Here is a 20,184-nt window from a genome sequence, read left to right as displayed (position 1 = left end):
AAATGACACAGATCTTCCTACTAGACTGCACTTGAGGACATGGGCTATATTTAAAAATATCTGTAAGCCCCTTCCATTGCCTAATTCAGTGTTTATTAACCTTTTTGTTATGTGATAGAGCCCATTGGCAGTGTGGTCAAGTCTATGAACAGAATGAAATGTGATACAGGGGATTCAAAGAACACCAATTATATTTGAAGATGAGTAATCAGGATATTAAGAAATCAAATTCACAGACCTCAGATTAAGAACGCCTGTGCTAAAATACATGTATGAAGAAACACAATTTTTCAGATGGGATTTGAGTCATGAGACAGAAAATGAATGGTAACATACATATAAAGACATAAATCACCATGTGAAAGATGTAGGGTGATGCTTTGCTTCAATGTGAACAATTTGATGATTTAAAGCAGAGATCCTTAGCCTAGGGTTTGTGAATAAATTTCAGGGGGTGCAATAACTTGAGTGGGAAAAATAAATCTTTATTTTTCACTAACTTCTAACTGAAAGTAAGCACTTTTTTATTTAAATACTTTGAAAATATGAACGTAAAGAAACAAAATTTTAGGGAAGAAAAATAAATTGAACAATGCGTCGAAAACAAGAGTTGCAGGTCATTGTGGTACTTCAGTCATTTGTATGTAACTGTTTTACAACTTGATAGGGTAAAACATGAGAAATCATGTAATTATTTCATGACAGATATCATTTAAAAAGTATTGTTGATTTCTTAAAAAGAAGTTGGTGAGTTATTACCTTTTAAGTAAAAGAAACTCCACTGAAATGAGCCTTACACTCATCAGAATTGGCTCAAAGACCTCAGAGTTGGCTCAATGAGGGAACAACATATACACTCAATTGGGTGGAGTAATCTGTCGTGGGGGGGGGGGCAGTGAATGAGACACTCCACTGAACCAAGAGACTTAAACTATTTTAAAGCATATGAAATAGGAGAAGAAACTGAAGCAGAAGAATTAAGAACCTGACAGAAGAGGATAAAAAAAAATGTATGAAGCCAAACACATCTTGTTGATACTTGTTGATACTTGTTCCTGACTGGCTGAATGAAGGCTTCAGTTTAAGAGAGATTTTTTCAAGTATATCAAGGAGTTCTTTTTTGTCCCTTCTCTTTTGAGAGGGAAAGCAGAAAGGGGAAAGAAAAGTACTGTTGCTGCTTTGCTGTATAAGAGGTGTTGAAGCTGATTTTGCCTTACCCAGGGAGTCAACCTGAACTGTTTCTTCTGAGTTCTCCTCTAACTGGACAAGGCAGCATTACGGCAAATGAAGAGTTGGCTGGATTGGTTCATAGAGCAGCTTGCCTGATGAACTTTGCAACTTTCTGACTTAAAAGAAAATTGCTAGTCACATTAGGAGGTAACACTTTCTAAATGCCTTTCTAAGGATGAGAGAGAGTAACTTGAAATAACTTCTAAGTGCTAAGCTAGAGTAGAAAGGAATGACTAGCTGGAAAGTAGTGAGAACCAAAAGATGATCAGTTAAGAGAGAAGTGATTTTTGTGCTGCAGATGTTCCTGCATGGACCAATGACATCAAAGCCTGCTGTCCAATAGTGCAGGTTATGTCAAACATATGAGTTTGCTTCCCTCATATGCTTCCCTTCCAGGTTCCTGTAAATGTATGCCAGTTCTCCTCCACAGATGCAGCCATGGGACCCAGGTTTATATACAAATTGTGATGTATTTTATTATCCATGTACTTAATCTATGAGTACCTATGATGTTATTATTTCTTTTGTTAAAATGGTTATTTTTAATATCTTTAGAAGTATTATTATTGTGAGTGAGGGTTACTCTAATTAGAAATGTGTAAGTTGAGAGTTCAAGAGCTAGAGTGGTGAATAATGAAAGTATATTTCCTCCCTCTCAAAAGGGTTACCCCTAGTACATGAACCATTTTCAGTCTATCCATATGGTGGTGGTCTTTCTCTGGGCATCTAGACCTGTGAAAGCAAGCTGGAGTGAGCGAGCCATGCCAGGGACTGTCTCCATGCTCCATATCCAGTGAGTGGAAACACTACTTATGCTATACAGGAAAGAACAAGTGGCTCAGCTTCACTGTGAACTTATGAGAAGAGTAATATGTAATAAACTTAAAAAAACACCAAGTTGAGGTCAGTTTGGGAGGATTTTAAGTGAAAAACAGAGAACTTTGTATGCTATCCTAGCGTCAACAGGCAATTACTGGCGCTTGTGTAAGGGAATGATCTAGTCATGCTTGCTCTTTAGGGGTATCCTTTTCAGCCTTTATGTGCAGGACAGGTTCAAGAAGCTACTGCAATAGTCCAGCAAGAGGTGACGTGAGCCAGAATGGCCAATTGTGGTGGGAATAGAAGGAAGAGGTTGAATGTGAGATATGCTGTAGTGGTAGAATAAACAAGACCTGGCAACTTACTGGATGTGGGGGAGAAAGGGAAGAGTGAGAGTGAAAAATGAGGATGTGCTTATCTGCATTTAAGGTGAAGAAACTTTAGATCAGATAGTTTAAGTGACTTGCCCTTGATCACACAATTATGAGATATCTGAGGCAGAATTTGAACAAAGGTCTCCTGACTAAAAATCAAGCACTCTATTCAAGCTACCTCTCAAGCAGTCTGGTTGCCCCAAATTGGCAGAATAAGGTAATCAGGAACATAGCAGGAATGCTATCTTTTTTCCTTCCCATCACCTTATATCTGAAATTCAGATGTTACTCACAAGAATCCAGCAGCATAGGAATCAGAGAGATTGTTTGTGCCTCCAGCTGAGGTGGTTACAACACCCTCAAGCCAAATCTTCTTCCCTGGGGTATATGTGTTTACCACCTGTTCATAAAACAAAAGCCATGAAAATTATGAGAAAATGAACCTCTTTTCCCTGCATGCCAGAAAAAAACACATTGCCCTTTAGCAATTAAATTTTTCCTTTGTGCTTCTCCTAGATCCTAGCCCTGGACTGAGTGTTCCTAAATGAGAAGTTCTGCAAGCTGACTGTCTGCACATGCTAGGAACTTTTCTATATACCTTTCAGAGCTGAGCAAAAATGGGAAGTACCAGAGCAAGGATTTATTAAGTACCTATTGTCTGCCAAGCTCTAAGCTAGGTGGTAAGAACATAGGGAGCTAAAACAAAAAATCCCCCTTCATTGAACTTAAAACAGTTGATGGATAAGACAAAAAGAAAGATAACTATAATATAAAATGTTATCCATAATCATGTTAGGGAGTTGCACAACAAAGTGCTATAGAAGAGTGGAGGAGCAAGAATGCACCCAGATCCTCTGGACAACAACACTAACTCAGGCTCTCATCCAAGGACTATGGTACTGAATGATTCATTGGGACTTTTTTTTGACTAAAATTTATGAAGTATTTATATGGCCCTTTTGTCTTTTCTAGAAGACATTAACTTAAAAATGATGGAAGCTCAGAAGAAAAAATGAATATATCCTCAGATATATGAAAAAGGAAACCCCCTCCCCCCACAAAACACAACAAAAAAACCTTATTAGAATGAATGTGGAATCCAAGTTGAAAATGAATCAGCTCTTCTTTTACAACATGACTAATATGGAAATATGTATAACATGATATTATATATATATATATATATAACATATCTGATTGCTTGCCATCTTAGAGAGGGGGGAGAGAAGGGAGGGAGGGAAAAATTTAGAACTCAAAATCTTACAAAAATTAATGTTGGAAACAATCTTTACGTGTAATTAGAAAATAAAATAAAATACTACCAAGAAAAAAGAAAAAAAGAAAATGAATTACCATGACAAGCTACTAAAAATATGGTAGTATTATTAATACTGAGACATATCAAACACTCAAAGTAATCTTTTTTCCTCGTTAATTTAATTTTTACTATTACTTTTACTATTATCTTATGCCAAAAAACTTTCACATATGTAGCAAAACACAAAAGGAGATTCTGTATATAAAACTATGAACCTGTCTGTCGTACTGTTTATCTTGTTTTTTGAAAAGGATGTAATAAATTTCATGTTATTTTTAAAGCTGTCCTGATCATCTGTGCTTCCTTCTGAACTTATTTCTGTTCTTTTTGTGTATTTTAAAGTATTTCAATGGCCTTTTTTTTTGTATCACTCTTACTAATTCCCTCTCCTCCTGAGCCTTCTCCCAATTAAAAATGGAGAGAAAGGGAAAAAAAAACCTCTAACAAATCAGTCAACTAGCCTTTATTAAGGCCATACTATCATATACCAGGTACTGTACTAACCTCTGGGGATGCAAAGAAAAGCAAAAGACGGTCCCTGTATTCAAGGAGCTCAGAGTTTATTGGGAGAGACAACATGCAAACAATTATGCACAAATAATATATATCTGGATAAAGTGGTGGTAATCAACAGAGGGAAGGCACTAGCATTAAGGGGGACCAGAAAAAGCATATTGTAGGAGAGATTGATTTTAGCTGGCCCCTGAAGGAAGCCAAGGAAATTCACAAGGTGGAAATGAGTTAGGAGAGAATTCCAGGCATGGGGACAGCCAGGAAAAATGTCTGGAGTCTAAAGATGGGGTATCTTGTTCAAGAAAAAGCAAGGACAGTGTTACAGGGTCACAGAGTAGGTGGAGAGAGGAATAGTAAAAAATAAGAAGGTTAGAACAGTAGAATGGGGAGGAATTATGAGGAGCTTTGAATTCCAAATAGAATATTTTATATTAGATCCTGGATGTGACAAGGAGCCACTGAAATTTATTGAATGGGGTGTTTGAGTAGGATAACATGGTCAGACCTGTGCTTCAGGAAGATCAATTTGCTAGTTCATTGGAGGACAGACTGGAGTGGGGAGAGATTTGAGAATTCAGCAGGCTATTTCAATAGTCCATATAGGAGGTGATGAGGGTCTCCACCAAAATAATGGCAGTGTGAAGAGCAGAAATCTTATGAAGGTAAAATTGAAACAAATTGGCAACAGACTGCCTATGTGTGTGTGTAAGAGAGTGAGGAGACAAGGATGACACCTAGATTACAAACCTGGGTTTCTGGGAGGATGGTATCTTCTATAGCACAGCTTCTTAAAATGTGGGTCATGATCCACATGGGATTGCATAACTGAAGGTAGGAGTCATAAAAAGTTTGGTAAGAGTAAAAGGTTATGTATACCTATTTGATATACCTGGAGTCACATAAAAATTCTTGGGCGAAAAGGGGTCATGGATGGAAAAAGTTTAAGCCCTGCCCAACAAGGAAGAGAGAAGTTCAGAAGAGAAGGAGGGAGGGAGGGAAGGAAAGACAATGAGCTTAGTTTTGGACATGTTGAGTTTAAGATGTCTGTGGGACATTTAATTCAAGATGGCCATTAGGAAATTGGAGATGTAAGACTGGAGGTCAGGAGATAGGTTAGGACTGGATTAGTAGATTTAAGAACCATCAGCACAGAGATGATAACTGAATCCATGGCAGGTGAAATAGCAAATGAATATATACAAGATCCATATTCAAAGATTTATATCTCTGCACCCTGAGTTTATCACCATTTTGTCAAGAGATGGGTAATTTATTTTATGATAGCTCCTCTAGAGACATGTCGATGAGTGAATTGATCAGAATTCTTAAATCTTTTAAAGTTATTTTTCTTTACAGTAATGTTCTTCTATAATTGTTATTTAGGTCCTGCTCATTTCACTCTGCATCATTGCATATTACCCAGAATTTTCTGTAATTGCTTCTTTCATAATTTCTTGCAGAGCAATAATATCCTATTACATTCATATACTATAATTGTTTGATCATTCCTCGGTTATCCAAGAGGCAATCTAAGCTACCCTCTTAAATTCTAGTTTTTTAATTTTCTTTTTAATCCTCCTTTCAACATCAGAGGAAGTTGGTTAGTAAACTAGCATTTATTAAGCACCCACTATGGGACAGGCACTGTGCCAAGCATTGGGATGCAAAGAAAGACAAAAGACAACCCAGCTCTTGAGCTCATAGTTTAATGGGGGAGATAAAAAGCAAACAGTTATGCAGAAACAAGATTTAGAGAAGATAAATGGGAGATAATAAGTAGAGGGAAAGCACAAAGATAAAAGCTTCATACAGAAGGTGGGACTTTAGCTGAGATCGGATGAAAACCATGGAAAACAGGGGGTGAGGATGATGAGGGGAAGAGATGGAGTGCCTTATGCAAGGAAAGAGACTGGTGGTACTGGACTGCAGAGTGTATCATAAAGTCTAAGAAGGCTGTAAAGGTAGGGAGGGCTAGGTTATAAAGGGCTTTGAATGCCAAACAGGATTTGATATTTGACCTTGAAAGTGATAAAAAGCCACTGATATTTATTGAATAACAGGGTGACATGGTCATAGCTGTGCTTTAGGAACATCAACTTGACACCCTGAGTAGAAGATGGATTGGAGTGGGGAGATACTTGAGGCAGGGGGACCCACAAACACACTACAGCAATAGTTCAGGCACAAGGTAATGAGAGCCTCCATCCACCAGGGTGGTGGCAGTATCAGAATAGAGCAGGAGTTGTGTACAAGAGATGTTAGGAATGTAGAAATAATAAGGCTGACATCTAATTTGTGAGCCAGGGTGACTGGAAGAATGGTAGTACCTTCAACAGGAATAGGGAAACTGAAAAGAGAGGAGGGATTTTTTTTGGGGGGGAAAGATAATGAGTTCAGCTTTTGGACATGTTGTGTTTAAGATGTCTGTCAGGCCTTTTGGAATACTGGGTTTCAAGGTTTACAGTAGAAACTGACAGGTCTCCTATGATCCTGACTATAGTTCCTTGATCAACAAACTGCTTCTTTCTGGGCACCTGTCATATTTTTTCTTTAAAGTGGGAATTGTGGATTTTGGTTATGACATTTCTAGGACTTTTCATTTTGAGAATTCTTTCTATCTTCACTTTGCCCTCTGGTTCTAATATATCTGAGCAGTTTTCATTTATGATTTCTTGAAATACAATGAAAAGGCTCTTTTTCTTTGTCATGGTTTTCACAGAGTCTTATGGTTGTTGAATTATTTCTTTTTGATCTGTTTTACAGGCCTGTCACTTTTGATATTAGGTATCTTATATTGTCTTTTAGTGTCCCCTCCCATGTTTTCATTTTATTTATTTATGTATTAAATGTTGTCTTATGAAGTCAATGATCTGTTAGATATTTTCTATGTATCAGGGAATCCTTTTCTTGAGGCTTGCCACTTTTGGTTCTAAGTTATTTATTCTTCCTCAAAAATTTTCCTTTCAGGGGGCAGCTAGGTGGTGCAGTGGATAAAGCACCAGCCCTGGATTCAGGAGGACCTAAGTTCAAATCTGGCCTCAGACACTTGACACTTACTGGCTATGTGACCCTGGGCAAGTCACTTAACCCTCATTGCCCAGCAAAAAAAAAAAAATTAAATTAAAAAAAATTCCTTCCAGAGCTTTTATTTTATCCTTTATCTCTTGATGAATACATTTGTTCTAGCTATTCATGTTGTCCTTGAGAAAATTCATTTTTTCATTGAATCTGTGTTTATAGTTGTTATAGAGTTACAAAGTCCTCCTTTGGGTGGGATCTCTAGATCTACAATAATTTTTTATGTTGATTGGGATTTTCATTGGTTTACTCATATCTCAAACTTTAGTTCCTGAATTGAGGACTTGGGCTAGGTTCTGCCTCTGTTTTAATTTTTGATGAGATGGTCAGCTCTGCTTAGTCTCATCCTGAGTCATGTGGGCTTCTGCAGTTCTCGGAGTTACTCCCCTCCCTCACCTGAATGCTAGAGATTCAGAGCCCAGGATCCTTAGGACCCATTATACAGTATCAGGACAGAGTACTAAGAACCTTAAAGCCAAGTGTTGTCCTGGTTTCTGGTGGTTTCTAGAAGGCCCTGTTACAGTATTCCAACCACCCTTAATGCCTCTTTGAGGGGAGCTCACCACTGTTTCTTCCTCCAGATACTGAGCCCTGCTGGCTAGAAGTGTCTCTGGTCTGTCTATATTAATGTTGGGAGGCTGCTGTTTTGACTGCCTGAGCTGGCTTTGGTGACAGCTTCCTTTCCAATAGATTGCCCATGGACTTCTATCTTGGGTAGAAATAAGCACTTGCTCTAGTTTTTATTAGATTTCTTGATCATTATTTGATTTGGTACAAATTTCAGGGTTTTTTCTGACATAGGTGAATGAGAACTGAGCAGTTTCTTTCCCTTCTCAATGCCATCTTGCCTAGAAATCCAGTCCTCAGAGGCAAGAATGAATTCAGATGAAGCAATAGCTTTATATCCTCATACCAAGAAGGAAAACAGACACGCAGCTGGAAGGTCTCTAAGACGACACCTAGTTCAATATCCTTATTTTAGAGATGAATTAAGTATGGGTTAATTAAAGTGATTGATCAATAAGTATTTATAAGCACCTCTGTGCCAGACACTGTGCCAGGACACAAAGACAAGAAATGAATAGTCGCTGCCCTCTAACACATCACATTAGAGAGCTTTAATGAGTTGCCTAAATTCATATAAGTGGCAGAGCTGGGATTCAAGTTTATGAGATAATCCATACATGAAACAAATACCTGGCTCTTTGTTAATCCAGGGGGCTTTGGGTAAGATTGAATAGAACTGGGGGGCAGCTAGGTGGCTTAGTGGATAAAGCACCAGCCCTGGATTCAGAAGTACCTGAGTTCAAATCCAGCCTCAAACACTTGACACTTACTAGCTGTGTGACCCTGGGCAAGTCACTTAACCCCCATTGCCCTGCAAAAAACAAAAACATCCTTTGCATAAAGAGTAACAATAAAAACAGTTCAGAAAAAAAGAACCCTAAACCTAAGAAGGATGAGAGAAACTGGGGATACAAAAAAGGACAAATAACCAGTCCCTGCCCTCAAGGAACTCACATTCATATGGTGAAAACAGCAGATAAATAATTATGTACAAATAAGATACAGACAGAATAAAATGAAGGGAAGCTCAGAGGTAAGGTACTAAGAATATGGAGGACTTGGATATGCTTCTTCTAATTATTCTTTTTTTTTTTACAGGGCATTGAGGGTTAAGTGACTTGCCCAGGGTCACACAGCTAGTAAGTGTCAAGTGTTTGAGGCCAGATTTGAACTCAGGTACTCCTGAATCCAGAGCTGGTGCTTTATCCACTTTACCACCTAGCTACCCCCTTGGATATGCTTCTTTTTTAATGTAATATTGGCAATGTTTTATTTTATTTTTATTTATTTTGTTAAATATTTCCCAATTCCATTTTTGGGGCTTTTTTGCAAGGGCATGAGGGTTAAGTGACTTGCCCAGGGTCACACAGCTAATAAGTGTCAAATGTCTGCGGCAGGATTTGAATTCAGGTCCTCCTGAATCCAGGGCCTATGCTTTATCCACTTTGCCACCTAGCTGCCCCTTGGATATGCTTCTTGCAGAAGGTAGGACTTTATCTGAAAATTAAGGAAGCCTGGGAAATCAGGAGACAGAGATAAAGAGGGAGAGCATTCCAAGCATGGGGCATAGCCAAAGAAACTGGCTGGATCCCAGAGATGGAGGGTCTTGTTCATGGAACAGCCAGGAGGCCAGTGTCACTGGGCTGAAGAGTACATGTAGGGGAGTGAGGTGTAAGACTGGAAAGATTAGGAAGAGGGTACGGTATGAGGGGCTTTAAAAGGCAAACAGAAGATTTTATATTTGCTCCTGGAATAACAGGGAATTACTGGAATTAATTATGAGGAGGAAAGGGGGTGCAGTGAGTGATATGGACAGTCCTGCCTGCTCCGCATGAAGATCAGTTTGATAGCTGAGTGGAGGATGGATTAGAGTGTGAAGAGACTGAAGGCAGGGAGCCTAACTGGTAAGCTATTGAAGTTGTTATTTATCATTAGCAATAATGCTTTAGCCCTAGTAAACAGAGTTAGAGAGGTTCTCTGCCAGGTGAGATGCCAGGGGAGGAATATTTCACATTGTTATCAGTGCTTTACATATGGTCATAAATAGCATAGCTATCAGATTTGCAGATGACACAGTATGAGGGTGAAATGCTGGATGGTGAACTCAGGATCCAAAAAGAACCTGACAGGACAGAACATAAACCTGAATCTAATAAGGTAAGGTATAGGATGAGAACTGGACTCCTGATTTCACTGGTCAAAGGAACTCCTGGGTGAGTGCCCTGGTCACGTGAGATCTAGAGAAGCGTGGGCAATTCTAGGTGCTGTGTTTTAGGAAAGACAGCAATAAAATTTGCAGCGTCCACTGCAGGGTGAAGGACAGTGAAGTCATGCATATGAGGCTCAGCTGAAGTAACTAGGAATGTTATATTTAAGCCATTTTCATGTATCTGAAAGGATGTCATATGCAACGATTATGAATATTCTCTTTGGCCCCAGACCTCAAGACCAGGAGCAATGAATGGAAATTGCAAAGAGGTCAATTTTCATGTTATTGCATAGATTTTCTGTCACTTTAATAGTTTTTCTTCTGCATAATTTCTTTTTATTACCTCCAGGATCCAAAAAGAACTCGACAATATAGAACATTAGACTGAATCTAATAAGATAAAATATGGGGTACAGACTGGACTTAGGCTTGGATAAGGACAAGATTAGGCTTGATTTCAGGGGGAGAAATAACTCTCTTGTAATTAGAGCTTTCTAAATTAAAATGGGCTGCCTTAGGATCTAGTGGGTTCTCCCTCACTGGAGGGCTTCAGTCAAGGGCTGAATGACTACTTGGTTGGAGATGTTACAAGGACTCCTGGTACACAAGTTGGACTAAATAGCTTCTAGAGGTCCCTTCTAACGTTGAGATTTGGTGATAATTCAATAATGATAATAATAACTCATTTTTGCATAGTACTTCCAGGTTTGCAAAGTGAATTATTACCATGGGAGAAGGTACTTCATCCTGAAAATTCAGATCATCCTGGGCAAGAAAAAATGCGATCATGTACATTTTCTATTTATTAGTGAATGATTAGTTATATGGTTGCACAAGAGGCACCATGGTACAGCAGAAGGAGAACTAGCCTTGTCAGAGGGTCTAGATTAAAATCCTGACACTGGTCCTTTATTTCTGTGACCTGTAATAAGTTAATAATCTCCCTGAGCATTAGTATCCTTATTTATAAAATGAGTAGGATGGAGTAGATGGCTCTGAATCTATGAAAATGTAGAAGAAAAACTAATAGAATAATGTTTGGGTTAGGGAAAGGAGAGGTTGAGACTATCCATGTCTGATTGGGCAGGTATATAGGACTATCTCATTTGTTTCCTCTCTCTTCCTCTCTAACTCCCCGCCCCCCTGCAATTTTCTTGGTGTTTCTGAGGACCCTTACTAGTCACTCAGTATTTCAGTCCTTACATGGATTCTTTCTGTTATTTTTTTGTAGGTTTATAATTTCTTTTTTTTCCTTTTTTTGCTGGGCTGTGAGGGTTAAGTGACTTGCCCAGGGCCACACAGCTAGTAAGTGTCAAGTGTCTGAGGCCAGATTTGAACTCAGGTACTCCTGAATCCAGAGCTGGTACTTTATCCACTGTGCCACCTAGCTTCCCCCTAGGTTTATAATTTCTTACAGATTGATGTAGTTTACTTCATGGCTATTTTTATTTATATTTCTTTTCAATCATACTTGGTTGACTTTTGGAAATTTTATATAGAAGGATAAAGAATAAAGCTTCACATCTAAAAAATCTATAGAGAACAGAAACAAATTCAAAATTGATCTGATATTTTAAAAATTGATAGAAATACTGTATTCTGAAAGGAGGCAATAAAAAGAAATTATACAGAAGAAAAGCAATTAAAGAGACAGAAAATCCATGATACAAAAGAAATAAACCAGAAAAATGATTATGATTGATTTAGAAAACCTTACTGCTTTCAAGGATTATAGAGGGAATAAATGAGACAGCGACTCTTGAGCAATCTTCCTATGCTATCCTGATCTTAAGAAAAAAGAATGAAGGAAAAAAGAATATACTAGGGAAGAAAGATGAAGGAATGGGGTGAAACATCTCACATAAACTGGGTACATGAGAAAAATAACATACAAGCATGAGGGAAGGAGTAGAGGAAATAGGCATATGAACCTCACTTTCTTCTGAACCAGAAAAAGGAAGATTGAAAACACATCCATCCTGATATCCCCACACACAAATACACACACATTTGGTAGAAATCTCAGCAGGGAATTAGGTGGGAGTAGAGAAAGGGAAAGTGGATATTAAAAGGGAGAACATATTTAGAAAGAAACTTCTCATATGTAAAACAAAATCCAACTTCAGAGTGTAGACTGTGAATGGGGGAATAAAAAGAAGAGTAAAACCAGTGTTTGGGGACTGGGAATAGGGAAAGGGAGCAGGGTAGCAAAAGCAGAATGCATCAAACATAGAGCACTGGGGCTAATCACACTCCTTTTCTCGCTGTATTCTTTGTAAAGGGAAGGTGGGGGGCAAGAAATTGAGGAAAATGTGTGATTGCATAGGATGGAAGGAAATGAACAACAGTTATAACTGTGATGTGAACAGAATTAATTCAGCCATAAAATAGAGGATAGTAAAAAAGGCATAATCCAACAGTATGTTGTTTAGAAAAAATACAATTGAAACATAAAAAATCCTCAGAGTTAAAATAAGGTGAGGGGTAAAATTTATTATGCTTCAGGTGGACTTTAAAAAGTTGGGATAGTAATTATTGGCAGAAATAAAGCACCAGTAAAAATAGATTTGATTAAAAGAGATAAACAGTGGGGCCAGCTGGGTGGTACAGTGGATAAAGCATCAGCCCTGAATTCAGGAGGACCTGAGTTCAAAATCTAGACACTTGACACTTACTAGCTATGTGACCCTGGGGAAGTCACTTAACCCTCACTACCCTGCCCCCCCAAAAGAGATAAACAGTGAAAACACGTTATACTTAATGGCATCACATAAATTAAATATATATATATATTATATATATATACACATATATATGTATATATATAAAATGATACAGCATCTGAATATTTAAAAGAAAAGTTATTTGAATTACAGGAAGAAATAATGGTAAAACTCTTTAATAGTTGGGGGGCTTAATGTAGCACTCTCAGAACTAGACAAATCTAACTTTGATCTAACAAGAAATATGATTAAGCCAATGATCCATGATGCCAGTAACCCTATGGGGCTAACATCTAAGAAATGCAGATGGAATTTTTATGGGAAAGTCTGGGAGAATGACTTTTGGCATGGGCTGAGGCAGGATTCTTCTGACATGATTTTCCCAGTGTGACATTTCCTCTTGAATGGAAAGCTTCCCACCTGGTTTCTCAATACACTTGACCTATATGATTCTTACCTGGGATGAATGTAAAGTTAGAGAAGCATTTTCCCCTTGCTATAGTTATATCCCTATTTTTCTTCCATGGCAAATTTCTATAATCATGGCAGGGGATCAGTATCAAAACTATATGAAATCTTTATCTCATAGGCTAATACTGGAGGACATCTGAGCTACTATAATAAGATTCATCTATTAGAATTTTAGTCCTTTCTATACTGTAAACCACCAAGTAGATGAGTATCGGGCTTTATCATCTGCCTGTATAAGATAAGGTCCTTTAATGTCTCACAATAGTATGGGATAATTAGACAATGATGTAAGGATTTGATTTGTGAAACTAGGATATATTTATATTATTTAGTGAGGCTAATATCATAAATGTTTTCTGTTCTGTGTTAAGGCAAAAATTTTAGAAAAGTAACTTTTGTGTTATCTTAAGACATCCAATTTTACTCAGGATTATTCATTTAAACATGGTTAGTAACTGAAAGCATACACTTATACAACTTGATATGTTTGTTTTGAAAGTGATTACTTAATGTATTTATATATCTTATCCCAGAACATTTTGTTACATTTGAAGTTAATTTGGCAACTTTTAAGAAACTCATTTTTGTATTAGAGGTTGTATTGTATAAAAAATGTTCTGTTATTATTTCCAGCAGAATCTCATCCTCCTAAGGGGGAGAGGGGGGTAGGTGTGCAGCCAAATGAAAACAACTAGTGTAAACAAAGAAATAAATAGCTGAAGTGAAAATTTTGTTTTTGGTGAAAATTTTGTTTTAAAAATAATAATAACAAGACCAGATAATTATATAGGCTAAATATAAAAATTGGGTTCAGAATATTCTTATTTTTCAATTGTTATTTGAATTTCTTAAATATATGAACATAAAAATTTGCTAACTCATATCACAAAGAAATTATAGTGATAAACTGAAGTTTCTACCCTTTCTGGGACTTGAATCTAAGATGAAGAATGAGAGATTAATACCAGAAGTTAAATGATAGTAGAATCAGTACCAATTTAAAAGGTACTTTTTAGCTTACATAAGTACATTAGCAAATATCAAATTCATAATCAAAAGGGCTCATTTTACAAGTCAGGTCCTCATAGATTCTTTTGGAGTCTCCCTTCAGACTGTTTCTGGCAGTATTTACATAAGGATAGGAGCAGCAAGGAGTGTGGGAAAATATAAAGTCTCTGGTCTTGAGGTCCCTTATTTGATACATAAAGTTTGAAATAGTTCTCACTACCTGACCTGGTTATTGGCAAAGCAAACTTGAATTGTATTAAGATCTATTTGGCAAGAGATTCTAATAGAAAGGGGGATCTCTGAAAATGACCTGAACTGGAGAAGCAGATCTGTTAGAAGCTAGTCTGAAACCTCACCCACTTCAGAATGACTAAGAGGAGAGATCTCCAGAGGACCAAAGGGCTGTATCATGAGATGTTTCAGAAACCAGATAGCTGTGTGAGATGAGACATCTGAGCCCTAATATATGATAGACTGATGAAATAGACAGTGGCAATGGGTTACTGAGAAAGAGATTGAACCATTATTCTCAGTAAGGCATGCTTGCTAGAACGGACTGCCCCAAATGTCTCCTGTCAATGTGTCAGCCAATCTCACTCTTCCCCTCACATTGTTTCCCATCATAAACCCCATAGCTTAAAAACCCTTGTGGAAGTATTTGTCATATCAGCTAGTGATTCACTGAGGATACTACATCTCTCAAGTGAATCAGAGGGGGGATGAGAGAAATTATTATTGTTATGCTATTAAATTAATAACTAAATATTAAATTAGGATACAGGGTTTTCTCCTTTTGTTTCCTTTCAAGGCCCTTTAAAAGGTTAAGTTCATCACTGAAGGACATAGCTGGTTGGTGAGATTACTCCTAGCCTTCAAGGAACATGTTTTTCAATCTTGGGCGGGACCCCACCCAACTAGGAGACCTAACTTTGTACTAGGGAAAGTCTTTATGCTGGGGGGAGAAACCCCTGACCTTGTACACCTGCACTAGAGTTTAGGATAACTTAGCTTATGAAGGAAAAAAAAAACAGCCAGGGAGCTCTGGATGGGTATGCATTTCCCTGTTCATACTTCTTAAGGCTTCTGAGTCTCATGATCAAGTCATGTTCTCAGCAGGAGGAGCGGAAGGCTTCTAGCCCACCTCCTCATTAAATGTCCACCAGTCAGGATTAATTTTCATTTGTGAGGGATATTCCCTTTCAGAAATCTATGTAAGGCTCTCAGGGTCTCCATTGGGTATCTTTGGTTCCCAAGAGAAACCAATCACCATCAGTTTATTGATTGCCAGCTGGTCTAACTATAAATTAATTTTTTATCACCCAGAAAATCTGTCTTGGTTTTTTTTAATGCATCTCAATATTTAAACAAATCAAAGAAGGGGGTTAACAAAAAATAAGGTAAAAATTATGAAAGTGACATATAACCACTATAAGCCATTAAAGTTAATCACGTTTTTTTAAATGAATGGAAATTTTAAAATTTTTAAAATGAATAGAAAATGAGAGGAAACTCAAATTGTTAGGATCAAAAATTAAAAAGGAGATGTCATTCCAAATGAGGAAGAACTAAAGGAAATGATTAGGTATTATCCTCAATTCCTCATTTTCACTTTCTCTCACAGATCCAATATGTGGTCATATATTGTCATTTCTACCTTCACATCATCTCTTATATACATCACCTGCTCCCTATTCACACAACCATTACCCTCTCAGTCACTCAGACTTGTCAATCTACTCTTCAGTGTTGGCTCCTCACTCTCTGTCACTCCTCTGCACAAATCCAATCTGTTGCTAAGTCCTGTGGACTCTCCCTCTTCTCTATACTCACATATCACTACTCTGGTGCAGGCCATCAACATCTCACAAATTATTTATTAGTCACCCTCTGGTTGGTCACCCTGTTTCAAGTCTCACTCTAATCCATCCTTCACTCAGAATCCAAAGTGATTTATTGAGAGCACAAGTATAACCATCTTGTGCCCCTATTAGGTAAGTTCTAGTGGTTCCCTGTTACTTCCAGAATCAAATATATAAGAATCTGTTTGGAGAAGTGGAGCCAAGATGGCGGAGAGGAGTCAGCTGCCTGAGCTCTTCTTCTGTTCCCTCAAAAAGAACATTAAATCAAGCCTCTGGAAGGATTCTGAAAAAACAGAACCTACAAAGAGACAGAGAGACACAGTCTTCCAACCAGAGATAATTTAGAAGACTTCAGGAAAGGACGGTCTGACTTGGGCAAAAGGGAGGCGCAGCGCAGGGCGGCAGCGCAGTGCCAAGAGGGTCAGGGCAAGTCAGCAGGAAGAAGCTGTGGGCCACAGCCAAGTAACTGAGGCCCCTGGATCCTGGCTCAAAAATCTGGAGGCGCAGCAGGACAGTGGGGAAACCCATCTGCACCAGCCAAGAGGACAGGCTGCCAGCTGGAGGGCCACACACAGGACAGACGTGACCAGGCCTGATCCTAGCACGCTCAGACAGGAAGTCCAGGGTGGGGGAAATCCACAAGGCATAGAGGCCTCAGTGTAAAAAGCTGGTGACAGGGACCCTCTTGCCCTCAACTTAAATAAATAAATAAACAAACAAACAAATGAACGAAAGAATGAATGAACAAATAAATAAGCTGCAGTATGAGTAAGAAACAAAAAATAGCTCTCACCATTGAGAGCTTCTGTATCAACAGGGAAGAGGCAAACACAAACTCAGATGAGGACAATACTCTCAAATTGCCTACATGTGAAGCCCCAAGAGGGAAGATCAATTGGTCTCAAGAACAAAAAGCCTTCCTGGAAGAACTCAAAAAGGATTTTAAAAATCAATTGAGAGAGGTAGAAGAAAAAATGGGAAGAGAGCTCAAAAAGGATTTCCAAAGTCAAGTGAGAGAGTTAGGAGAAAAAATGGGGAGAGAAATGAAAGCAAAACAAGAAAATTATGAAAAAAGAATCAGCAGCTTGGTAAAGGAAGCACAAAGATCGACTGAAGAAAACAATGTCTTAAAAAATTCATCTGGCCAAATGGAATAAAAAAGTGCATAATCTCACTGAAGAAAACAATGCCTTAAAAATTAAAATTGGACAGTTTGGAAGAAAAGGAATCCATTAGACACCAGGAATCAGTCAAGCAGAATAAAAAAAAATGAAAAAAATAGAAGAAAATGTGAAATACCTCATTAGAAAGACAACTGATCTGGAAAACAGATCCAGGAGAGATAATTTGAGAATAATTGAACTGCCTGAAAGCTATAATCAGAAAAAGAGACTAGACACCATATTCCAGGAAATTATTAAGGAGAACTGCCCTGATATTATAGGATCAGAGGATAAAATTATCATTGAAAGAATCCACTGATCACCTCATAAAAGAGACCCCAAAAGGAAAACTCCAAGGAATATTGTAGCCAAATCCCAGAATTATCAGGTGGAGGAGAAAATACTCCAAACAGCCAGAAAGAAGCAATTTAAATATCATGGAGGCACAGTCAGGATTGCTCAGGACATGGCAGCTTCAACATTAAAGGATCGCAAGGCTTGGAATATGATATTCAGGAAGGCAAAGAAGATTGGATTGCAGCTAAGAATCTATTACCCAGCAAAAATGTGCATTCTCTTTCAGGGGAAAAGATGGACATTCAGTGACATTGGGGACTTTCAAAGTTTCCTGATGAAAAAACCAGAAATGAATGGACAATTCAATCTTAACATATAAGACTCAAGAGAAGTTTAAAAAGGTAAACAGGGGGAAAATAAAGTTACTCAATTACTTCCCTTCACGGGAAGATAATACTTATAACTCTTGAGAATTGTAAATGTATTTGGGCAGACAGAAGGATTATACACAGAGGGTATAAATATAAATTGTCTTTGATGTGATGATATAAAGAAAATTAAGGGGTTAAAAAGGGAGTTTATGGGGAGAAGAGGAACGGGAAGGTGGAATGGGGTGAATTACATCATATGAAGAGGTGAAAAAAACCTATTACAATGGCGGGAAAGAAGGGAGGGGTGAACACTGTTTCAACCTTACTCTCAATAGATTTGATTCAAAGAGGGAATAACATATATGTTCATTTGGATAAAGAAACTTAGCTTATTCTTTAGGGAACTAAAAGGGGAAGGGGGAGGGGAAGAAGGGGCTGATAGAAGGGAGGGCAAAAGCAAGGGAGAAAAGGGTCAAGAAAAGGGAGGGGCTTGATAAAAAGGGAGGGCAGATTGGGGATGGCAGGGGTAAGAAGCAAAACATTGGTGAGGAGGAATAGGGTGAAAGAAGGGAGAAAAAGTACAAAAGAGTTAAATAGAATGGAGGGGAATAGACATCTACTAATAATAACTATGAATGTGAATGAAATGAACTCTGCTATAAAACGGAAGTGAATTGCAGAGTGGATTAAAAACCAGAATCCTACAATATGCTGTTTACAAGAAACACATTTGAAGCAGAGAGATACACACAGAGTGAAGGTAAAAGGCTGGAGCAGAATATATTGTACTTCAGCTAAAGTAAAACAGGTCATGAGACCTTCTACTGGTCATGAGACCCTATCAATAAGGTCTTGGGCCTTCCAAAGTTCATCTCAGCAGGAGATTTCTTTCATAGGTTACCAAACACTAATGTGCCTACAGTATCCTAGGGGACCAAGGAAATTGTAGTTTTGTTTTTGTGTTGTTTTTTTTTAATGAGGCAATTGAGGTTAAGTGACTTGCCCAGGGTCACACAGCTAGTAAGTGTTAAGTGTCTGAGGCCGGATTTGAACTCAGGTACTCCTGAGTCCAGGGCCAATGCTCTATCCACTGCGCCACCTAGCTGCCCCGAAATTGTAGTTTTGAAGCAAAGATCACTTGAGAGTGAGGCGAAGTGATTTTTAGGAATAAGGAGGGTATTCCTAAGGCTTATCAACTTTATTTCAAGTATGACAAACAGGAGTTGAGAGGTGTATATAGCTAATGCAATATGTTCTTACAACAGACCTAACTAACAAAGCATGAATCTATCTAATAAATCCAATACAATTAATATAATCATCAATACATAGTAGATTAATTAATTGTATTCTACACAACTCTCATTCTTACAACATTAACTAAATCAAAGTCACTCAATTTCACTTACAATCACTGATACCCATTAAAAGCACAGTGACCTGAGTAAATACTGATTAAATTGGGTATTAATTTTATTGAGTGATCAATATTGAGATTGAGAATAATCAAAATGATTCTCACACATAGCAGTACTTTTTATGATAACTAGAAACAAAATGCACATCCACCAATTTGGTAAATGCCTAAATAAATTAATTATAATAAATATTATTGAAAGTAAGCCTAGGTTTAGACTTCCACCCTGTAGCAGTGCTTGGAGTGGGTACTAAAAGCAAATCAAAAAGAGCAAGTCGGCATGAGGATGGTGATTGCTATTAAAGCCATGGCTGGGATTTCTGTTCCTGTTACCCATGCAGATTCATTCACAAAATGTAACTGCCCCACCAAGCACAAGCAAAAGGTTTTCAGTAAGTACTACTCCTCTGGCAATAACTACACTTTCACACATTACATCTTCCATGACTATGGAAAGTGGAAATTCCCTGTAATCAACTCAAACTCTTATTCTCCCTTCTCCATCTCTTCTGTTAAGAGACTTAGCCAAGCAACAACACTGCCCTCTTGGCCTTGGTCCTGGCTTTCAGTCTTCAAGAGCATAGTGCAGCACCAGGGACTTTCCCCCTGCCCCTTTAAGTTCCCTCTTGTGTTTAATCTTCTCTCATTAGAACGTAAGCTCCTGGGGCAGCTAGATGGCACAGTGGATAAAGCACTGGCCTTGGATTCAGGAGTACCTGAGTTCAAATGTGGTCTCAGACACTTAACACTTACTAGTTGTGTGACCC

The 20,184-nt window shown here is 38.1% G+C and overlaps 1 protein-coding gene across 3 annotated transcripts in view; it reads right to left on the bottom strand.

The window, feature by feature from the left end:
* The window catches only part of HPSE2 (heparanase 2 (inactive)), a 693,143-nt gene that overhangs the window by 153,714 nt on the left and 519,245 nt on the right, over positions 1-20,184 (bottom strand). For all 3 annotated transcript variants that reach the window (XM_043980493.1, XM_043980494.1, XM_043980495.1), the window contains one exon: positions 2,717-2,823. In XM_043980493.1, coding sequence (XP_043836428.1) covers positions 2,717-2,823 — 107 coding nt within the window. The remainder of the gene's footprint in view (positions 1-2,716; positions 2,824-20,184) is intronic.

This window comes from Dromiciops gliroides, chromosome 2 (assembly GCF_019393635.1).
Source record: "Dromiciops gliroides isolate mDroGli1 chromosome 2, mDroGli1.pri, whole genome shotgun sequence".
NCBI lineage: Eukaryota > Metazoa > Chordata > Mammalia > Microbiotheria > Microbiotheriidae > Dromiciops > Dromiciops gliroides.
This window is presented reverse-complemented; position numbering and strand designations above follow the sequence as displayed.